We start from the raw sequence: 21771 nt of genomic DNA, 5'->3' as shown, positions 1-21771 counted from the left end.
TGCTTCAAAGAAGATAAGTAACCACTAGACCTCCAGGGATGGTTTGTCAACAGTTGATCATGTTGACATATCATCTGGGTATACATGCTGCAGGTCGACAGTTTCACCATGCCGACATTCTCATGTTGACCGGATGATGGTGGAAATGATCACTGTCGACAAATCATACCACACCCTACCTGGTAGCGTGTAGTTATACTGTAGATTACTATATTCTCATTACTATACTATGATAAAAATCAGCAATGACAGAGATATAGTACGTTTTTTATAAACTGTACAGAGAAAGAGGACACATCATGGCACTGTACTTTTTGTTTTTAATCACAATGCAATATATAAAGGTAGAATACATACACTGTAATTAGAGGTAGTTTAGGATGTGTGTGTGTGTATGTATGTATGTATGTATGTATATATATATATATATATATATATATAATGTGTGTATATGTATCTAAATAAAAATGTCACCCCTTTTTTGTATAGTTTTTACAGGTGAGTAGTACTTGAGCATCAACAAAAGCAGATTTGGGGGGTCACCCAAGACTTCCGTTCAATAATGTACATCTCAAGGACTATTCTCTCTCTCTCTCATAGATTCTTCTCATAGTGAGACTCTTCATTCTGTAATGGTGACTCGGAGGGAGGAGTGATGGGGAAATTTTCATAAATCCTCTCTTCTTTGTCTGTCTTGTTATCCTGACCGCTCTTTGCTTCAGTTCGTCCCCTGACGATATCTAACGTGCATTGGTGGAGGAATATATACTGAGCCTAGGGTGAGAGAGAGGGTTAGCCGGGAAGTGTTACCTGCAGGCTGGTCAGATAGAAGATGAGCAGAGAAGATTTCTCCTTTACCTGTCAGGAGGGGGTACATTTACTAAGGGTCAATTTTGGAGTTGATTTTTATGTCGATTGAAATACACTGTGTAATGCGCTGCCAAAATGTCTCATTTACTAACATTTGATTCTTATTTCAAATGCAACCTAAATATGTGTCCACATACATCTATCCTCCGTGCGCTACAAGTGGCGTTACACATAACGCAGGAGCACCGTGTAACTCAGTAGTGCCAAACATCTATTCATGTAATTTTTTTCCCTTACAGTGCATCTTATTCACGATGGGACGCACAAGTAACTTCTGCTCATTACAACGATATGCGGCATGCCTATATTCTATGTACGACACTGGGAGCGTCTGCATGCGAAATGCTACGTTACAGTGTCGGCAGGTATAAGACTGTAACGTAGCATTTCTGCGAATTATTGCGCATGCGGATACGACATGGTGAAACTAGAAGGGTTGTTTAACACGCAAGGCGGCTAGATGTATGTGGGCATAACTGTGAAAATTTAATTTAAACATTACAGAAAGAAGTAAGCACAGATCACTAAGATCTGTGCATGCTTCGTAGGCTTAAAATAACCTAAATAGTAAAAAAAAACAAAAAAAACACCTGGTGTCCCTCCCCCTAAACCATAACTAGCCCTGGACCTTTTAGCCTGGTCTAGTCATGGAAAATAAGGGGGAAAAAGTCATGAGGATCTCCCTATTTTCCCACACAGCATGGCGTCCTCCTGCCAAATCATTAACCAGCCCCAATCTGCTCAGCCCGAGATTGGCAATCCTCAAAGTGGTGACGCCCCCCAATAATGGGGTCCCCCTCCTGAGTATTAACTAGCCCAGCGCTGCACCCCTGGTGGCATTGGATGCAGGGGTAATGGGTTAAATATAGTAATAATATTGTTCTTCACGTTGGAACTACTGGTTTCAGCAAGCCTGTCCTGCAGCACTTGTAGAACCACAAGTGCCCGCAGGCTGCTGGTACTTGATACCTCTACTCATGAAATTATGAAAAAAAACACAAGATACTCACCCACTTGCATTCACTCGCACTCACACTATGCTTAGCCTACTCCTTTCTTTGGGGGTGTCCAGCCCCGGGCTGCACAGTTTGTGGTTGGTTAATACTTTGTGCGTCCTCCTGCTTGTGGCATTACCACCTGGCTGCTTCAGCCTGGTGCTGGTTCATGGAAACGAATGGGGACCGCACACTGATTTTCCATGACCAGACCAGGCTAAAAAGTCCAGGGCTAGTTATGAGATTAGGGGGGACCCCACTCCATTTTATTTTTAACGATTTAGGTTAATTTAAGCCTAAGAAGTATGCACAGGTCATAGTGGTCTGTGCATGCATCTCCCAAACATGACTGGCTCCGGCAGGTCTATTGTTTGGTTGCTTTGAAAATCGGTTTTGGGGTTTTTTTTTCTTTCATTTTTATTAATTCAATTTTCAATCTGACTGAGTAAATGAGGGGATCCTGTAGTCATCTACGTGATAGCACCAATATTTGTCCGATGCTCAGTTTTGCAAATTGCAAAATCAAATGAAAATAGACTACAAATACACCAAAACCCCCAAATTGACCTTTAGTAAATACACCCTGAGAGCTGCTTACAATCACTGGATTAATACTTTGTAGCACCCTGTAAACTACTGCAGACATTTCTCTTATACAGTAAGTTATCATATAATTTTTATGCTGACGATATACACATCACAGTACTGTGCCGTCTACTCTAAGAGCATGCCCATTTCACTACCAAAATTGGGGATTGTATTAAATAACGACACTCATATATGCATGGATAGATATTGTAATTCTCACATATTACCCATACCTCCACATTCATATTTAGCGGTGGTGGTATGCAGATTTAAAGGAACACCAGCAGAATTGTAGATACACCAAGCAGTCCAGGTGCTTAACTGGGCATCAAGTTTATTGAACTATAGTGGTAGTTTCTGGTACAGCCCTGCTCACAATTACACACTTGTTAATCCAGACGGAGTGAAGCTTGAGCGGCACATACACAGCACCAGCCGGTAATGTATGTTCGTAGCTAAGTAAGTATACGCAGGATATATTGGCCAATATGCAGGATAATGTAGCAGGGTCTCTAGAGCTAAGTGGAACACGTTCCATGTCCCATAGTGGCACTCATGCACAGTAACACGATGGCGCAGCACATTCACAGAAGACCAAACAGTGGCCGCCGGGATTACATACCCAACACCCTGTGACAACCTTAAATATATATTGGCTGCTTACAGTCAGATAAATTCTGACTCCTCACTTTAAGAATGATGACAGCCTAAATATAATTTGGCTGTATTGCTGTCATAGTAGGAATAGATATCTCATACTGTATAAGAGAATGGGACAAGGGCCCTCATTCAGACTCACTCGCGAGCGGCTGTCCGCTCGCAAGTGGGTCGATGGTCTGCACTGCGCATGCGCACGACGGAGGGAGCTCCGTCATGCGCGAGACGCACCGAGCGAAGAACTTTCCTTCGCTCGGAGTGTCTCGTCAAATGGGGCGTGCTGTCGACGTTGACTGACAGCACGCCCCCTTTGGTGGGCGTGCCGGGGGTGTGCCTGCCAGACGGAGGCGTTCCCAAGGGAACGCCTACTGTCTGAAGCCGGCCCCACTGACATCACTAGTGATGTCAGTGGGAGTGATTTTGGCTCTCATAGAGCCAAAATCACTCCTGGCCTTGCGGTTGAAAACCTCAACCGCAGGCTGTTGCTCGCAGTGGCGATGGTCAAGACCATCGCGACCATCATCCTGCACGCTCGTATATGCTGTGGGTGGTGACCCACAGCTATACGAGCGTCCAGGAGGACGCTCCATATTAATGGAGGTGGGCCCTGATTCAGAGCGAGCGCTCTGGTCAGAGCGTCCGGCTCTGAATCAGGGCCAAGGACTGATGTCTCATAAATTATCAGATATATTCCTACCAATGCCCAGAACACTGTGGGTACTTTTGAACCAAAGGTTGGTGACCTTATTATACCGTACGTACTGTGAAAACTCAGGAGCTGCAGGTTCTTTAAAATATCTTATTACACGTTATTCTAAACTTTTTTGCACATTCTTTATTATAACTTATACTATATTTCCCCAATACATGAGAAATCCAGCAGGATGAATTTGAATGTATAACAATAAAGATTAAGTTTCCTATATATAAATATAAAAATAAATGTAACACAAGGTCTCAAAGTGCACCACATAGTAACTCTCTTTTTTTTTTTGTTGCTAATGGATTTATCTTAGACCTAGTGGTAGCACCTTATTATATACTGTAGTGTGAAATATTAGGAGAAATTATCATCTAAGAGATAGGGATGAACCATTATGAGATGAGACTGATTATATCACATCTGATGTCTTAGTACACTGGTGTGGGATTATTTCAATATTTATGCAGCTAAGTACTCTGCTGCTTTGGGAACTAATTACATTGGGCGCGACCTGGGCCCTCACGGAGTAAAGATGATATCCTCTTGCAGGGATTACTGGTGAAGTCTGGTGGGGGTCTTAGACTCCGCGCCAGGGTATTTGGTTGCGTCAGTTATACCTGTTTGCATTTATCATCTGCTGTGTGTGTGTGTACTCTGTTACATTAGCTGTCTTGAGCTCCAGGGTTCTTGCAACATAGTCTAATTGCAACCTACGCGCAGTTCCCGCAGTGCAAACACATCGGTGCCTCTCATTGCACGCTACACATTATTCCCACAGTGCCAACACATATGTGCTTCTTATTGCATGCAATGTGCTGTTCCTACAGTGCCGGCACATATTGTGCACCTCACATGCTAGGTGCTGTCCACAGTGCCAACACCTCCGTATACCCTATCGCATGCTAGCTGCTGTCCAAACCGTGCCATCACCTCCGTATACCCTAACGCATGCTAGGTGCTGTCCACAGTGCCAACACCTTCGTAGACCCTATCGCATGCTAGGTGTTGTCCAAACAGTGCAAACACTTCCGTGTACCCTATCGCATGCTAGGTGCTGTCCAAATAGTGCCAACACCTCCGTATACCCTATCACATGCTAGGTACTGTCCAAACAGTGCCAACACCTCTATACCCTATCACATGCTAGGTACTGTCCAAACAGTGCCAACACCTCCGTATACCCTATCGCATGCTAGGTGCTGTGCAAACAGTGCCAACACCTCCTTATACCCTATCGCATGCTAGGTGCAGTGCTGTGCAAATAGTGCCAACACCTCCGTATACCCTATCGCATGCTAGGTGCTGTCCAAACAGTGCCAACACCTCCGTATACCCTATCGCATGTTAGGTACTGTCCAAACAGTGCCAACACCTCTGTATACCCTATCGCATGCTAGGTGCTGTGTAAACAGTGCCAACACCTCCTTATACCCTATCGCATGCTAGGTGCTGTCCAAACAGTGCCAACACCTCCGTATACCCTATCGCAAGCTAGCTGCTGTCCAAACAATTGAAAACACCTCCGTATACCCTATCGCATGCTAGGTGCTGTCCACAGTGCCAACACCTCCGTATACCCTATCGCATGCTAGCTGCTGTCCAAACAGTGCCAACACCTCCGTATACCCTATCGCATAATATGTGCTGTGCAAACAGTGTCAACACCTCTGTATACCCTATCGCATGCTAGGTGTTGTCCAAACAGTGCCAACACCTCCATATACGCTATCGCATGTTAGGTACTGTCCAAACAGTGCCAACACCTCCATATACGCTATCGCATGTTAGGTACTGTCCAAACAGTGCCAACACCTCCGTATACCCTATCACATGCTAGGTACTGTCCAAACAGTGCCAACACCTCCTTATACCCTATCGCATGCTAGGTTCTGTCCAAACAGTGCCAACACCTCCGTATACCCTATCGCAAGCTAGCTGCTGTCCAAACAATTGAAAACACCTCCGTATAACCTATCGCATGCTAGGTGCTGTGCAAACAGTGCCAACACCTCTGTATACCCTATCGCATGCTAGGTGCTGTCCAAACAGTGCCAACACCTCCGTATACCCTATCTCATGCTAGCTGCTGTCCAAACAGTGCCAGCTCCTCCGTATATCCTATCGCATGCTAGCTGCTGTCCAAACAGTGCCAACACCTCCGTATACCCTATCGCAAGCTAGCTGCTGTCCAAACAATTGAAAACACCTCCGTATACCCTATCGCATGCTAGGTGCTGTGCAAACAGTGCCAACACCTCTGTATACCCTATCGCATGTTAGGTACTTTCCAAACAGTGCCAACACCTCCGTATACCCTATCGCATGCTAGGTGCTGTGCAAACAGTGCCAACACCTCTGTATACCCTATCGCATGCTAGGTGCTGTCCAAACAGTGCCAACACCTCCGTATACCCTATCTCATGCTAGCTGCTGTCCAAACAGTGCCAGCTCCTCCGTATATCCTATCGCATGCTAGGTGCTGTCCAAACAGTGCCAACACCTCCGTATACCCTATCTCATGCTAGCTGCTGTCCAAACACTGCCAACACCTCCGTATATCCTATTGAATGCTAGGTGCTGTGCAAGTAGCACCAACACCTCTGTATACCTTATCGCATGCTAGGTGCAGTGCCAACGCATTCATGTACCTTGTGGCATGCTACCAAAATCCCACACTTTGTGTACTCCTACTCAGCTGTACCTTTAATATTTGTGCCTACTGTGTTAAACACATAAGGGTATTTCATGGCTACCACTTCTCGGTATGATATCCCGACACTCGGGATGCCGGCTGTCAATAGACTGACAGTGGCATCCCGATGCCTACATTCCCAACAAGAACAGTAAGTACTGTTCCCCTGCCCTATTCACCCCTATCCCTTCTTTACTGTACCCTAAAACGAACCCTCTCTACCCTGCACCCTAACCCTCCCACATAGTGCCTAAACCTAACTTTCTACCTTTGGTGCCTAACCCAAACCTTCCCCTCTTAGTGCCTAACCCCCCTGTCCGGAGCCTAACCCTAACCTCCACCCTTCCGCAACCTAACTCCCCCCCCAGGGTGCCTAAACTTTACCCTCCCCCCGCAGCTAAGGGCACCCGCTGTAGTAATGATCGGGATACCGGTTGTTGGGATTCCAGTGTTGGCATCTCCAGCCATGTCGGGATTCCAGTTCCGGTCTTTTAGTGCTGATTGGGATTCTAGCAGCCGGCATCCCGGCTATAGGTATATTAACTGTATCCCCTTCTCAGAGTATCACAGCTATACCTCTTTTAATGTGCTCCCCCATAGCAGCAAAGTCTTTATGCTTTCCAAAGATATTGTAATGACCAGATGTAGTGTTCTCTATCTCCTTATTGGAGAACAAGTTTCACTGTAGTCAATACCAGAGTTCAGCATGTAGCCTTTTTGCAATAAGATGGGCTTTGCAGCAGGCAGTTGTCTGCCTTCCTCTTTCTGCAGGATATCCACTTGGTCAACTACACTACAGTACTCCAGGGGGGACCCCAAGTATGCCCCATGTGTTTTTAAGTTTGCAGGTGCTTGCGGCAGGTGGATCTTTAACGATTTTTAAAACTACACTTTAGCAACTTAAAAATATGCTCACCCATTTTTAGGTACCCCAAATATGCTGGGACTACTTATTTTCTGCGTAAAACACTGCTAAATGCTATATGTGAAATAGCAGCTTTTGAGAGCATTTAAGTACCCCAAATACCTTCAGCAGGGCTATTCAGGAGTATCTAGAGTGATCCCCAATGTCAGTGCATCTTTTGGGGGGTGTCAGGCTGATTTCCTCAAATCTGACAGTACTTTTCACATGTTACAGTTTCGCCGGCTCCCTTCAAGGTAACTGTGGGAGCACAATATTTTGTGACTGTGGTTGTCCCTATTTTCAGGTGGGTAGTGACTGTCCCAACTTTTGTAGCTGTAAGCACTTCATTTCCAATTATTTTACGTGTTATAGGATCACATGTGTTCAATTTAGTGTACCACTCTTTATTACAACTGAAATGTCTTGTAGCACCTGAAGCAATAAAGCAGTAATCTTTTCTGTGACACTCACTCAAATCTGACTCATCTTTTTCCGTTGCACTTCCTGCTTTGTGTAGCACTCACATTTTCCAGTTTACATTGAGTTGCTTTTTTTACGACATACATAACACTTATATTTGAATGTTCTGGTATTCTCCTTTTTAGTGTGTAATGCACTATTCTTAGCATTTAACTCAACTGGCATATGTCCTTGGAACTGTAATAGTTTTGTTCTGACAATTTCTGTCGTTAGTTTGGCTGTGTTAGCTTTTAACACTGCTACCAGGAAAACAAATTCAAGTGTTAAGTTCTGTAGAATTACCATTGCAATCTCCTCATCATCAACTTTGACTCCTACAGACATTAACTGCTGGGATATGGACATAATATTGTCAATGTAGTCACTCATACTTGTGCATTCACATTATTATTTAACACGCCTCTGACCAACTCTTCTCATCACACCCCATTTTCATATGCTGCCTGCAGGGCTATCCAGATGTCATTAGCTGATTTTTTCCCCCCATATATAATAGAATAAACATGCTTTCAACACTTATGCCTATTATTCTCATGGCTTTTTCTGTATCATCTGGACTCGGATTGTCACCTGAATCGACTAACTGTCCACAACCTCTCACGCTTCAGTTTCATTTCCATTGCAAATTTCCATGTGGTGTAATTTTCTGAACCTTTCAGCTTAATGAACCCCATCTTGGATGTAGCTCCTGGGTACATAATGTGCACTGAATACAGTTTTACAGTCTCACTGAGTTGCTTTAGCAATAATCCGCGCCGGCACACATTATTATACGTGTTTTTTGCCATTTAGGTGCATTGCACTTGTGTTCATGGCCCCATAACCTGTTGATATGTGTGTGCTTTTTGGTGGTGGTATGCAAAGTTAAATAGCAACACCAGCGGAATCACAGATACACCAAACAGTCCAGGTGCTTAACCAGGTGTCAGATTTATTGAAGTGTACTAGTTACTGGTAAAGGCGTACTCACAGTTACACATACTTGTTACTCTGGAGCGGAACATACAGTACAGAGCACTAACCAGTCATGTATGTTGGTAGCGAAGCAAATATACGCAGTATACTGTATGGAGGCCAATGTAGCAGGGTCTTTGAAACTAAGTCTCCGCGTCCCACTGTGGTGCTCATACACAGAGGGACAATATGGCGTCATGAATGTGCAGAAGACCAAACGGCCATCTTGGTAAGGTAGAATTCCACTATGCAGCATTCATGGAGTCAGTGCAATGGAGTGTGCTACTCCATATTGCCATTAGCTTTCTATAGCAATGTAAGAATTTTCCTATGCATCCTGCTTCAAAACTGTAGGTTTGAGAGCTGCAATGCTTTATCATACACATCTGCAGATATGTTACCTGCAGGATGAGCCATCCTCGTACATTGCAAAGGGCAGAGGGATCTCTTCAGACCCCACCAAGCTGTGGCTGCTGCTCCTCAAACCTAGGCAGCACAGACAGTGTAATGGTTAGCATTACTGCCTCACAGCACTGAGCCCGTGGGTTTGATTCCCGCTACGGCCCTACCTATGCAGAGTTCATATATTCTCCCTGTGCTTGCGTGGGTTTCTTCGGGTACCCCGGTGTCCTCCCACACTCCAAAAATATACCTGTAGGTTAATTGGCTCCCAACACAAATTAACCCTAGTGTGTATGTGTGTGTGCATGTGATAGGAAATATAGAGTGTAAGCTCCACCGGGGCAGGGACTGATGTGAATGGCCAAATATTCTCTGTAAAGCGCTGTGGAATATGTGTGCGCTATATACATAACTGGTCATAAATAATAATAAATAAACCTACTATCAGCTGATGGGTGAGTCTCTCATGTTAAACACAATTAATAACACTAACATCGATATAACTGACTCTAAAATAAACACATGGGCACAAAGTTTTCATTCAAATTAGGTTAGCTATTACTAACGCCCAAAAAGTGGCATGAGTGGGCTATGGAATATGTGGGGGCACGTGAGTCTGATGCCATAAATTCATTTAAAACAACACTTAAATATGACAAGTGAAATGGTGGTAGAGCCGTCCGGTGATTACTAAGAAGTGATGTGATTACTTTACTTCCTCTTTTGCCTCCTGAGCTGTGTTACTGTGCATGTGCTGACGGGGGGGTGTGGAACTTATCAAGTGTTTCTTGCCGGGACATGTGCTAAGCAATTCAGAGTTTGGTAAATTGCCCATTATTGCTGGCCCCATAGACCGCTATGGTGATTGCTTTTGCGACTGCCTCCAAAATGTACTTTTTTGGAGGTTTTACTCCAAATATAGTTTCATAAAACGACCCCTTATTCTAATAATTCACAATGGAGTTGCTGAGACGTACCTCTGACTGCACCATTGAGGGGCGATGTAAGTGCAGGTTATGGACTGTTCCATACACATCCACAGTGTTATCATCTTCCAACTGATTAATAATGTGATCAAGAGCGATGAATATTCCAGATCTCCCAGCCCCAACCCTGCAATATACACAGTATTAGCTCAGTCACTTTAGATGCATTAACACAATATTTAGATGTTTATTTTATTAACAAAAATTAGGCTTTTATTTATCCAGCATATTAGCCCTGAGACTTTAGTTTTCTCTGTATTTAGTTACATTTAATTTCTCCTGTCACATTCCCGCAGCCCCCATTAGATATAACGAGGGCTGTGCAGGAATGGTATTTATACAGATGAAGCTTCTCTCATCTTTTCTGAGATACATAGCGCCATCTCTAGATGGCATTATGGGCGTGATTCAGAATTGTACGTTATTACATGCGTTATCGCTCGTAATTTATGTCTGAAAATATGCTTTTTTTCTGCCAATGACACGCCACTTGATAGTGTGCGACGGACTGTGCAAATGTGGTACAGCCACTTCCCCTAGCTGCACAGTGTGGGGGAACACACCACCATCAATGCAACATCGGATGCACATCGACTCTTAAGCCCTGGGCTGAGCAGATAACGGATCAACTGTTTCTCTAAAATTGGCCTCTGAGTCTGTGGTTCTGCAATTGGGAAAGCAGCTGCGACTATCGGCCATCTCCCCAATCCCACCCAGGAATGCCCATGGATCGCAGTGCTCTGCTCAGGACCTTGCGAGACATTGTGAATATCATTAAGCTGGCCACACATCTAAAGATTATCTGTCCAACCAGCCAACTAGTTGATTGGTTGGAATGAAAATCTGGTAAGGTATGAAAGCAAATGACAATCAGCAATTTGCTCCCAAATGCCAGAAAATAGATAAAAACTGTTGTTTGAACAAATTGTTTATATCAAACATTTAACAAACTTGTCTGAACGACCATTTTCATCTGTTTTCTGGCATTTAGGAGCAAATTGCTGATCATCAGTTACTCCCATACGTTACCAGATTTTCATTCCAACCAAACAACAAGTTGTCTGGTTGGATGTAAGTTGGTCTAGTGTGTGGCCAGCTTTTGTTTGTGCTTGCGTCGTACAACTTTCCACAGCATTTTGCACATATGGAGTAGCAAAAAAAATCACTCAACTGTGGCGAGGTATAATCCCTGAAAACACCCGCTTTCGGGGGTTAACCACATATATTAAGTTTCCCCCGAATGTATGAATTGGGGATGCGCTGCTGCCAAATTTACCAACATCCGGAATGCATTGCATTCCCGATATTGGCCACCACAGCTAATTGGCCTATGAGCTACACCGCGCATAATTAGCCAGCGTGACTGTGCATGAGCAGCAGCTCTCCAGGCACATGGCTTACTTTCACCTACACAGAGATAAACAAGGAAGAGGTGTTCTCGTCCTGCTTTTCTCCTCTGCACCAGGCGAGCAAATTTTTCTCTGCTGCCCCCCGCCCAGCTTCGCCAATCAGCGTCGGACTCACGTCACCAACCCTATTTGGCACATGTGCAGAGCAAGCAAATATCTTTACCACAAGGGCAGTTTCTGCACTTAAAAAATATGAATCTAGAGATGTAAGCAAGGTGAAAAGCAGCATTTTTTGTGATGCTTTAAGTATTGTTACTTGCTAGACAGCAGATTCCGTATATATTTTAAGAGCAGAATTGCTTGATAAATAGGCCACAAGTGTGGATAGGAAGCATAAAGCCCTATGTGATTATTGGAGCAGACTACAGATACCTACAGTACCTGCAATGCACCAGAGTAGGAGATGAAGGAGAATACTCTTTTCTATGATGTAGGACCAGGTTTACAAACTGAATCAGGACAGTTTGCTCATTCAGGACCCCATTCTCAGTCCATGTCATAAAATGGAATTGCCGCACTTGCCGACTTTCATTGTTCTTAATCTTAATTAGGGAAACAAGTGGCATTAGGTATAAGCATTACATATAGTGCTACATTCACTAATTTTACAAGTCGCCACCATGTGGGCACCGCAGTTATTTACTATTGCATTTATTATACGAAAGTGCATTTATTATACAGTAACATTAGGAGAATTGGGTATGCGTGGTCAGGAAAGTTTCATTCAAGTTTGAATCCCTACCTCTGCCAGATTATTAGCACTGTGCACGTGATTCAGCGATGTACATAATGACGATACTAACACAGTTGAGCGATTATCGGTAAAATTCACATGAATCTAAGTTGCACTGCATATCCGTCAAGGTACATCACCGTAGTCACACGCAGCGACTATTTACCTGCAGTGTGATTGACAGTCAAGAAGCGTTTGCGGGAGGTAATGGAGTGACGGCAAAGACCTCAGGAATGTCGCAGCCGATTTGGAGCCTGCCTCTGCCATCCCGTACGCAGTGATGGTGGCTCCGGGAACGCAGCAGCCAGGGGGTTACTCAGAGCTGCGATAATGGAATGATCTCCGGCCGATACTGTGTCTTTGTATGCAGATGCATGGTCTTGCAAAGCCGCAGGCAGGCGTCTCACTACAAATCCCAGCACTGTGACTTTTACATATGTTCGCACAGCAGCTGTGCAAGGATCACAGCTGCGATGGCGTTAGTGCACATCTCTGAATCCGGCCCCTATGTCCTAGCTGCTGTAATTGTACACTCTAGGGCAATGATTTTCAACCTTTTTCAACTCGCGGCACACCAAACAAGATTTTAAAATTGCTAAGGTACACCATTAGTCCCTCACGGGAATAAACCACACACACATTGGCCTCCATGGGAAAAAAACACTCACAAATTGACCCCCCACAGGAAAAAGAACAGACATTGGTCCTCACAGATAAACAAGCACATACATTGCCCCCCACAGAAAAAAATAAAACACAATGGCCCTCATTCAGAGCCGTTCGCTATTTGCGGTCGTTCGTTTAAAAACAAGGGGTGGCTATTCAAATGATCCGTACGCACATTGCAGTCTGTTCACACCTCTAAGTCTGAACGAGCGAGCAAAACATACGCTCGTTTATTTGTTAAAAACGCCCCCTGGCCGCACGCATCCTACGTCATGTCCGCTATTTATTAGATTAATCGAGTACATCGACCAGCGTATGAACTGCTCGCTATTCTTGTGGTTGGTGTTTGCTACCACAAATTTGCGTGCAGTTCTGGCTATAAAATAACCCAGTGACGTGGTCAATGACGCTGCTGTTTTAAATATACACACCCATAAAACGCCCGTTTTGACCTTTAAGCACGCCTGCGTTCGGATCTCCACTCCCCATTTTCAAACACCTTCCCCTGTTACCACCCACATACGCCTCATTCTGTCACTCAAAATAGCAGGCACTCGCTATATAGCGTACAAAGGATTTTCGGCCGCACTGACTGGTTCGCGCATGCGTACTAAAAAGCGTACGCATGCGCAGATGTGCAAACATCGCTCGGAACAAGCGTACTGCCGCTAACGAGCGGCTCTGAATGAGGGCCAATGACCCCCAAACAATACAAACAAATACATTGGGCCCCACAGAAAAGAAAACAAAATGGTCCCCACAGAAAGAAAACAAACACACAGATTGGACCCCACGGAAAAAAAGAACATTCACATTGGCTGGCCCCCACAGAAAAAAAATCACTTTGGCCTCCCTGAAGAGCCCAACATTGCCTGGGCCAGCAGTACAAGTAAAGTCAGCCCTGACTGCATTGACCTCGCGGCACACTTGATAACTGCTCGCGGCACACTAGTGTGCCACGGCACAGTGGTTGAAAAACGCTGCTCTAGGGGGTATATTTACTAATGTGCAGGTTTTTAGAAGTGGAGATGTTGCCCATAGCAACCAATCAGATTCTACTTATCATTTATCTAGCACCTTCTAGAAGATATTAGCTATTGTAGAATCTTATCGGTTGTTATGGGCAACATCTCCACTTCTAAAAACCATGCACTTTAGTAAATATACCCCTAAGGCTACAGTAATCACTTTTGTTATTTATTGTCCTGTTTTTCATGGTTTGCAGCAATGTTTCCACTTTTGGAATTTTTTTCCCTGTTTTTTTGCAATGTTAAGGTATACTGTTACACCTTTGGAGTTTATTTCCCGGTCTTTCCCTGTGTTTGGCAATGTTAAGGTTTACTGTTGCACCTTTGAAGTTTATTTTCTGGTCTTTCCTTGTGTTTGACAATGTTAGGGTATACGGTTTCCACCATTGGAGTTTATTTCCTGGTCTTTCCCTGTGTTTGGCAATATTAGGGTATACTGCTTCACCTTTGGAGTTTATATTCTGGTCTTTCCCTGTGTTTGGCAATGTTAGGGTATACTGTTTCCACCTTTGGAGTTTATTTCCCAGTCTTTCCCTGTGTTTGGTAATGTTAGGGTGTACTGTTTCCACCTTTGGAGTTTATTTCCCGGTCTTTCCCTGTGTTTGGCAATGTTAGGGTATACTGCTTCCACCTTTTGGAGTTTATATTCTGGTCTTTCCCTGTGTTTGGCAATGTTAGGATATAATGTTTCCACCTTTGGAGTTTATTTTCTGGTCTTTCCCTGTGTTTGGCAATGTTAGGGTATACGGTTTCCACGTTTGAAGTTTATTTCCCGGTCTTTCCCTGTGTTTGGCAATGTTAGGGTATACGGTTTCCACGTTTGAAGTTTATTTCCCGGTCTTTCCCTGTGTTTGGCAATGGTAGGGTATACTGTTTCCACCTTTGGAGTTTATTTACCGGTCTTTCCCTGTGTTTGGCAAAGGTAGGGTATACTGTTTCCACCTTTGGAGTTTATTTACCGGTCTTTCCCTGTGTTTGGCAAAGGTAGGGTATACTGTTTCCACCTTTGGAGTTTATTTTCTGGTCTTTCACTGTGTTTGGCAATGTTAGGGTATACGGTTTCCACCATTGGAGTTTATTTCCTGGTCTTTCCCTGTGTTTGGCAATGTTAGGGTATACCGTTTCCACCTTTTGGAGTATATTTTCTGGTCTTTCCCTGTGTTTGGCAATGTGAGGCTAGTTTCACACCTGCCGGTTTTGACCGGCTGGGCAAAAAACTGCTGGTAGCCGGACAAGTTTTTTCAGGCACTCAGTGCCTTTCACAATCAGAGGCTTTGAGCCGCTTTTAATGTGTTTTTATATATTTTTTTCTATTGGGCATGCGCAGCACAGGTCCATGTGTGAAAGGAAACATTGTTTCCTTTACACCACTGGCGTGCAGGGATGGCACGGCATGGCAGCCGTCCTGCACAGTGGATACTCCCGGCTGTTACATGGCAACCGTGCTGTGTCCATCTGAAAGGATCATACATCTTCCCTGTTCCCTGTTTTACACACCCTGCAAAACAACGGGCGTGTTTTTGCCACCCGGTCAAAACCGGCAAGTGTGAAACTAGCCTTAGGGTATACGGTTTCAACCTTTTTTGAGTTTATTTCCTGGTCTTTCCCTGTGTTTGTCAATGTTAGGGTGTATGGTTTCCACCTTTTGGAGTTTATTATTTCCTGGTCTTTCCCTGTGTTTGGCAATGTTAGGGTGTACGGTTTCCACCTTTTGAAGTTTATTATTTCCCGGTCTTTCCCTGTGTTTGTCAATGTTAGGGTGTATGGTTTCCACCTTTTGGAGTGTATTATTTCCTGGTCTTTCCCTGTGTTTGGCAATTTTAGGGTGTACGGTTTCCACCTTTTGGAGTTTATTATTTCCCGGTCTTTCCCTATGTTTGGCAATGTTAGGGTATACTGCTTCCACCTTTGGAGTTTATTATTTCCCAGTCTTTTCCTGTGTTTGGCAATATTAGGGTATATGGTATCCACCTTTGGAGTTTATTATTTCCCAGTCTTTCCCTGTGTTTGGCAATGTTAGGGTGTACGGAGTCCACCTTTGTAGTTTATTATTTCCCGGTCTTTCCCGGTATTTGGCAATGTTATGATATATACGGTTTCCACCTTTTGGAGTTTATATTCTGGTCTTTCCCTGTGTTTGGCAATGTTAGGGTATACAGTTTCCACCTTTTGGAGTTTATTTCCCGGTCTTTCCCTGTGTTTGGCAATATTAGGGTATACCATTTCCACCTTTGGAGTTCATTTTCTGGTCTTTCCCTGTGTTTGGCTGTTTCCACCTTTGGAGTTTATATTCTGGTCTTTCCCTGTGTTTGGCAATGTTAGGGTATACTGTTTCCACCTTTGGAGTTCATTTCTCGGTCTTTCCCTGTGTCTGGCAATGTGAGGTTAGTTTTACACCTGCCGGTTTTGACCTGCCAGGCAAGAAACTGCCGGTAGCCAGACAAGTTTTTTCAGGCACTCAGTGCCTTTCACAAGCAGCGGCTTTGAGATGCTTTTAATGTGTTTTTTTATTTTTTTTCTATTGAGCATGCGCAGCACAGGTGTATGTGTGAAAGGAAACATTGTTTCCTTTACACCACTGGCATGCAGAGATGGCATGGCATGGCAGCCGTCCTGCACAGTGCAAACTCCCGGCTGTTAGATGGCAACCATGCCGTGTCCATCTGAAAGGATCCCACCTCTTCCCTGTTCCCTGTTTTTCACACCCGGCAAAACAACAGGCGTCTTTTTGCCGCCCGGTCAAAACCGGCAAGTGTGAAACTAGCCTTAGGGCAAACAGTTTCCACCTTTAGGAGTTTAGTTCCCGGTCTTTCCCTGTGTTTGGTAATGTTAGGGTATACGGTTTCCACCTTTTGGAGTTTATTATTTCCCGGTCTTTCCCTGTGTTTGGCAATGTTAGGGTATACAGTTTCCACCTTTTGGAGTTTATTTCCTGGTATTTCCCGGTGTTTGGCAATGATAAGATATACTGTTTCCACCTTTGGAGTTTATATTCTTGTATTTCCCTGTGTTTGGCAATGTTAGGGTATACTGCTTCCACCTTTGGAGTTTATATTCTGGTCTTTCCATGTGTTTGGCAATGTTAGGGTATACTGCTTCCACCTTTGGAGTTTATATTCTGGTCTTTCCCTTTGTTTGGCAAAGTTAGGGTATACGGTTTCCACCTTTGGAGTTTATATTCTGGTCTTTCCCTTTGTTTGGCAATGTTAGGATATACTATTTCCACCTTTGGAGTTCATATTCTGGTCTTTCCCTTTGTTTGGCAATGTTAGGGTATACGGTTTCCACCTTTGGAGTTTATTTCCCGGTCTTTCCCTGTGTTTGGCAATGTTAGGATATACTGTTTCCACCTTTGGAGTTTATATTCTGGTCTTTCCCTGTGTTTCGCAATGTTAGGATATACTGTTTCCACCTTTGGAGTTTATATTCTGGTCTTTCCCTGTGTGTGGCAATGTTAGGGTATACTGTTTCCACCTTTGGAGTTTATTTACTGGTCTTTCCCTGTGTTTGGCTGTTTCCACCTTTGGAGTTTATATTCTGGTCTTTCCCTGTGTTTGGCAATGTTAGGATATACTGTTTCCACCTTTGGAGTTTATTTCCCGGTCTTTCCCTGTGTTTGGCAATGTTAGGATATACTGTTTCCACCTTTGGAGTTTATATTCTGGTCTTTCCCTGTGTTTCGCAATGTTAGGATATACTGTTTCCACCTTTGGAGTTTATATTCTGGTCTTTCCCTGTGTGTGGCAATGTTAGGGTATACTGTTTCCACCTTTGGAGTTTATTTACTGGTCTTTCCCTGTGTTTGGCTGTTTCCACCTTTGGAGTTTATATTCTGGTCTTTCCCTGTGTTTGGCAATGTTAAGGTATACTGTTTCCACCTTTGGAGGATATTATTTCCCGGTCTTTCCCTGTTTTTGGCAATGTTAAGGTATACTGTTTCCACCTTTAGAGTTTATTTCTGGTCTTTCCCTGTGCTTGGCAATGCTAGGGTATACCGTTTCCACCTTTGGAGTTTATTTTCTGGTCTTTCCCTGTGTTTGGCAATGTGAGGCTAGTTTCACACGGTCCAGTTTTGACCAGCTGTGCAAGAAACTGATGGTAGCCGGACAAGTTTTTTCAGGCACTCAGTCCCTTTCACAAGCAGCGACTTTGAGCCGCTTTTAATGTGTTTTTTTATTTCTTTTCTATTGGGCATTCGCAGCACAGGTCCATGTGTGAAAGGAAACATTGTTTCCTTTACACCACTGGCTTGCAGGGATGGCACGGGCACGGCATGGCAGCCGTCCTGCACAGTGGATACTCCCGGCTGTTATATGGCAACCGTGCTGTATCCATCTGAAAGGATCCCACCTCTTCCCTGTTCCCTGTTTTTCACACTTGGCAAAAAACGGGCATCTTTTTGCCGCCCGGTCAAAACCGGCAAGTGTGAAACTAGCCTTAGGGTATACGGTTTCCACCTTTTGGAATTTATTTCCCAGTTTTTCCCTGTGTTTGGCAATGTTAGGGTATACTGCTGCCATCTTTGGAGTTTATTCTGGCTTTTCCCTGTGTTTGGCAATGTTAGGGTATACTGCTTCCACCTTTGGAGTTTATATTCCGGTCTTTCCCTGTGTTTGGCAATGTTAGGGTATACTGCTGCCATCTTTGGAGTTTATTCTGGCCTTTCCCTGTGTTTGGCAATGTTAGGGTATACTGCTTCCACCTTTGGAGTTTATATTCCGGTCTTTCCCTGTGTTTGGCAATGTTAGGGTATACTGCTGCTATCTTTGGAGTTTATATTCTGGCCTTTCCCTGTGTTTGGCAATGTTAGGGTATACTGCTTCCACCTTTGGAGTTTATATTCTGGTTTTTCCCTGTGTTTGGCAATGTTAGGGTATACTGCTTCCACGTTTGGCGTTTATATTCTGGTCTTTCCCTGTGTTTGGCAATGTTATGGTATACGGTTTCCACCTTTGGAATTTATTTTCCAGTCTTTCCCTGTGTGTGGCAATGTTAGGATATACTGTTTCCACCTTTGGAGTTTATATTCTGGTCTTTCCCTGTGTTTGGCAATGTTAGGGTATACTGCTTCCACGTTTGGCGTTTATATTCTGGTCTTTCCCTGTGTTTGGCAATGTTATGGTATACGGTTTCCACCTTTGGAATTTATTTTCCAGTCTTTCCCTGTGTGTGGCAATGTTAGGATATACTGTTTCCACATTTGGAGTTTATGTTCTGGTCTTTCCCTGTGTTTGGCAATGTTAGGATATACTGTTTCCACCTTTGGAGTTTATATTCTGGTCTTTCCCTGTGTTTCGCAATGTTAAGGTATACTGTTTCCACCTTTGGAGTTTATTTTCTGGTCTTTCCCTGTGTTTGGCTGTTTCCACCTTTGGAGTTTAAGAAACTGCCGGTAGCCGGACAAGTTTTTTCAGGGACTCAGTGCCTTTTACAAGCAGCGGCTATGAGCCGCTTTTAACGTGTTTTTTTATTTTTTTTCTATTGGGCATGCGCAGCACAGGTCCATGTGTGACAGGAAACATTGTTTCCTTCACACCACTGGCGTGCAGGGATGGCACAGCATGGCAGCCGTCCTGCACCTTGTCCATCTGAAAGGATCCCACCTCTTCCCTGTTCCCTGTTTTTCACACCTGGCAAAACAACGGGCATGTTTTTGCCACCTGGTCAAAACCGGCAAGTGTGAAACTAGCCTTAGGGTATACGGTTTCAACCTTTTGGAATTTATTTCCAGGTCTTTACCTGTATTTTGCAATGTTAAGGTATACGGTTTCCACCTTTTGGAGTTTAATTCCTGGTCTTTCCCTATGTTTGGCAATGTTAGGATATACTGTTTCCACCTTTGGAGTTTATATTCTGGTCTTTCCCTGTGTTTCGCAATGTTAGGGTATACTGTTTCCACCTTTGGAGTTTATATTCTGGTCTTTCCCTGTGTTTGGCAATGTTAAGGTATACTGTTTCCACCTTTGGAGGATATTATTTCCCGGTCTTTCCCTGTTTTTGGCAATGTTAAGGTATACTGTTTCCACCTTTAGAGTTTATTTCTAGTCTTTCCCTGTGGTTGGCAATACTAGGGTGTACGGTCTCCACCTTTGGAGTTTATTATTTCCCGGTCTTTTCCTGTGTTTGGCAATGTTAGGTTATACGGTTTCCACCTTTTGGAGTTTATTATTTCCCGGTCTTTCCCTGTGTTTGGCAATATTAGGGTATATGGTATCCACCTTTGGAGTTTATTTTTTCCCAGTCTTTCACTGTGTTTGGCAATGTTATCGTGTACGGAGTCCACCTTTGGAGTTTATTTCCTTGTCATTCCCGGTATTTGGCAATGTTAGGATATACGATTTCCACCTTTTGGAGTTTATATTCTGGTCTTTCCCTGTGTTTGGCAATGTTGGGGTATACTGTTTCAACTTTTGGAGTTTATTTCCTGGTCTTTCCCTGTGTTTGGCAATGTTAGGGTATACGGTTTCCACCTATTGGAGTTTATTTCCCGGTCTTTCCCGGTATTTGGCAGTGTTAGGGTATACGGTTTCCACCTTTTGGAGTTTATATTCTGGTCTTTCCCTGTGTTTGACAATGTTAGGGTATACTGTTTCCACCTTTGGAGTTTATTTCCCGGTCTTTTCCTGTGTTTGGCAATGTGAGGCTAGTTTCACACCTGCCGGCTTTGACCGGCCGGGTAAGAAACTGCCGGTAGCCGGACAAGTTTTTTCAGGCACTCAGTGCCTTTCACAAGCAGCGGCTTTGAGACTCTTTTAATGTTTTGTTTTTTTTTTCTATTGAGCATGCAGAGCACAGGCCCATGTGTGAAAGGAAACATTGTTTCCTTTACACCACTGGCAAGCAGGGATGGCACGGCATGGCAGCCGTCCTGCACAGTGAAAACTCCCGGCTGTTACATGACAACCGTGCTGTGTCCATCTGAAAGGATCCCACCTCTTCCCTGTTCCCTGTTTTTCACACCCGGCAAAACAACGGGCGCCTTTTTGCCACCCGGTCAAAACCGGCAAGTGTGAAACTAGCCTTAGGGTATACGGTTTCCACCTTTTGGAGTTTATTTCCCGGTCTTTCCCTGTTTTTGGCAATGTTAGGGTATACGGTTCCCACCTTTGGAGTTTATTATTTCCTGGTCTTTCCCTGTGTTTGGCATTGTTTTGGTGTACGGTTTCCACCTTTGGAGTTTATTATTTCCCGGTCTATCCCTATGTTTGGCAATGTTAGGGTATACGGTTTCCACCTTTGGAGTTTATTATTTCCCGGTCTTTCCCTGTGTTTGGCAATGTTAGGTTATACGGTCTCCACCTTTGGAGTTTATTATTTCCTGGTCTTTCCCTGTGGTTGGCAATGTTAGGGTGTACAGTTTCCACCTTTTGGAGTTTATTTCCCGGTCTTTCCCTGTATTTGGCAATGTTAGGATATACGCTTTCTACCTTTTGGACTTTATATTCTGGTCCTTCCCTGTGTTTGGCAATGGTAGAGAATACGGTTTCCACCTTTGGAGTTTATTATTTCCCGGTCTTTTCCTGTGTTTGGCAATGTTAGGTTATACAGTTTCCACCTTTTGGAGTTTATTATTTCCCAGTCTTTCCCTGTGTTTGGCAATGTTAGGGTATACTGTTTCCACCTTTGGAGTATATTTCCTGGTCTTTCCATGTGTTTGGCAATGTTAGGGTATACTGCTTCCACCTTTGGAGTTTATATTCTGGT

General features: G+C 44.0%; 1 protein-coding gene across 1 annotated transcript in view; it reads right to left on the bottom strand.

Moving 5' to 3' along the window:
* Positions 1 to 409: 409 nt before the first annotated feature.
* The window catches only part of LOC148539145 (receptor-type tyrosine-protein phosphatase eta-like), a 168045-nt gene continuing 146683 nt past the window's right edge, over positions 410 to 21771 (bottom strand). The window contains exons 21-23 of the mRNA XM_088451818.1: positions 12022 to 12182; positions 10223 to 10358; positions 410 to 774 (exon numbers count right to left, since the gene is read on the bottom strand). Coding sequence (XP_088307944.1) covers positions 595 to 774; positions 10223 to 10358; positions 12022 to 12182 — 477 coding nt within the window. The 3' untranslated portion in view covers positions 410 to 594. The remainder of the gene's footprint in view (positions 775 to 10222; positions 10359 to 12021; positions 12183 to 21771) is intronic.

The sequence above is a fragment of the Taudactylus pleione genome, unplaced genomic scaffold, assembly GCF_031769625.1.
Source record: "Taudactylus pleione unplaced genomic scaffold, aTauple2 ptg000027l, whole genome shotgun sequence".
Classification (NCBI taxonomy): domain Eukaryota; kingdom Metazoa; phylum Chordata; class Amphibia; order Anura; family Myobatrachidae; genus Taudactylus; species Taudactylus pleione.
This window is presented reverse-complemented; position numbering and strand designations above follow the sequence as displayed.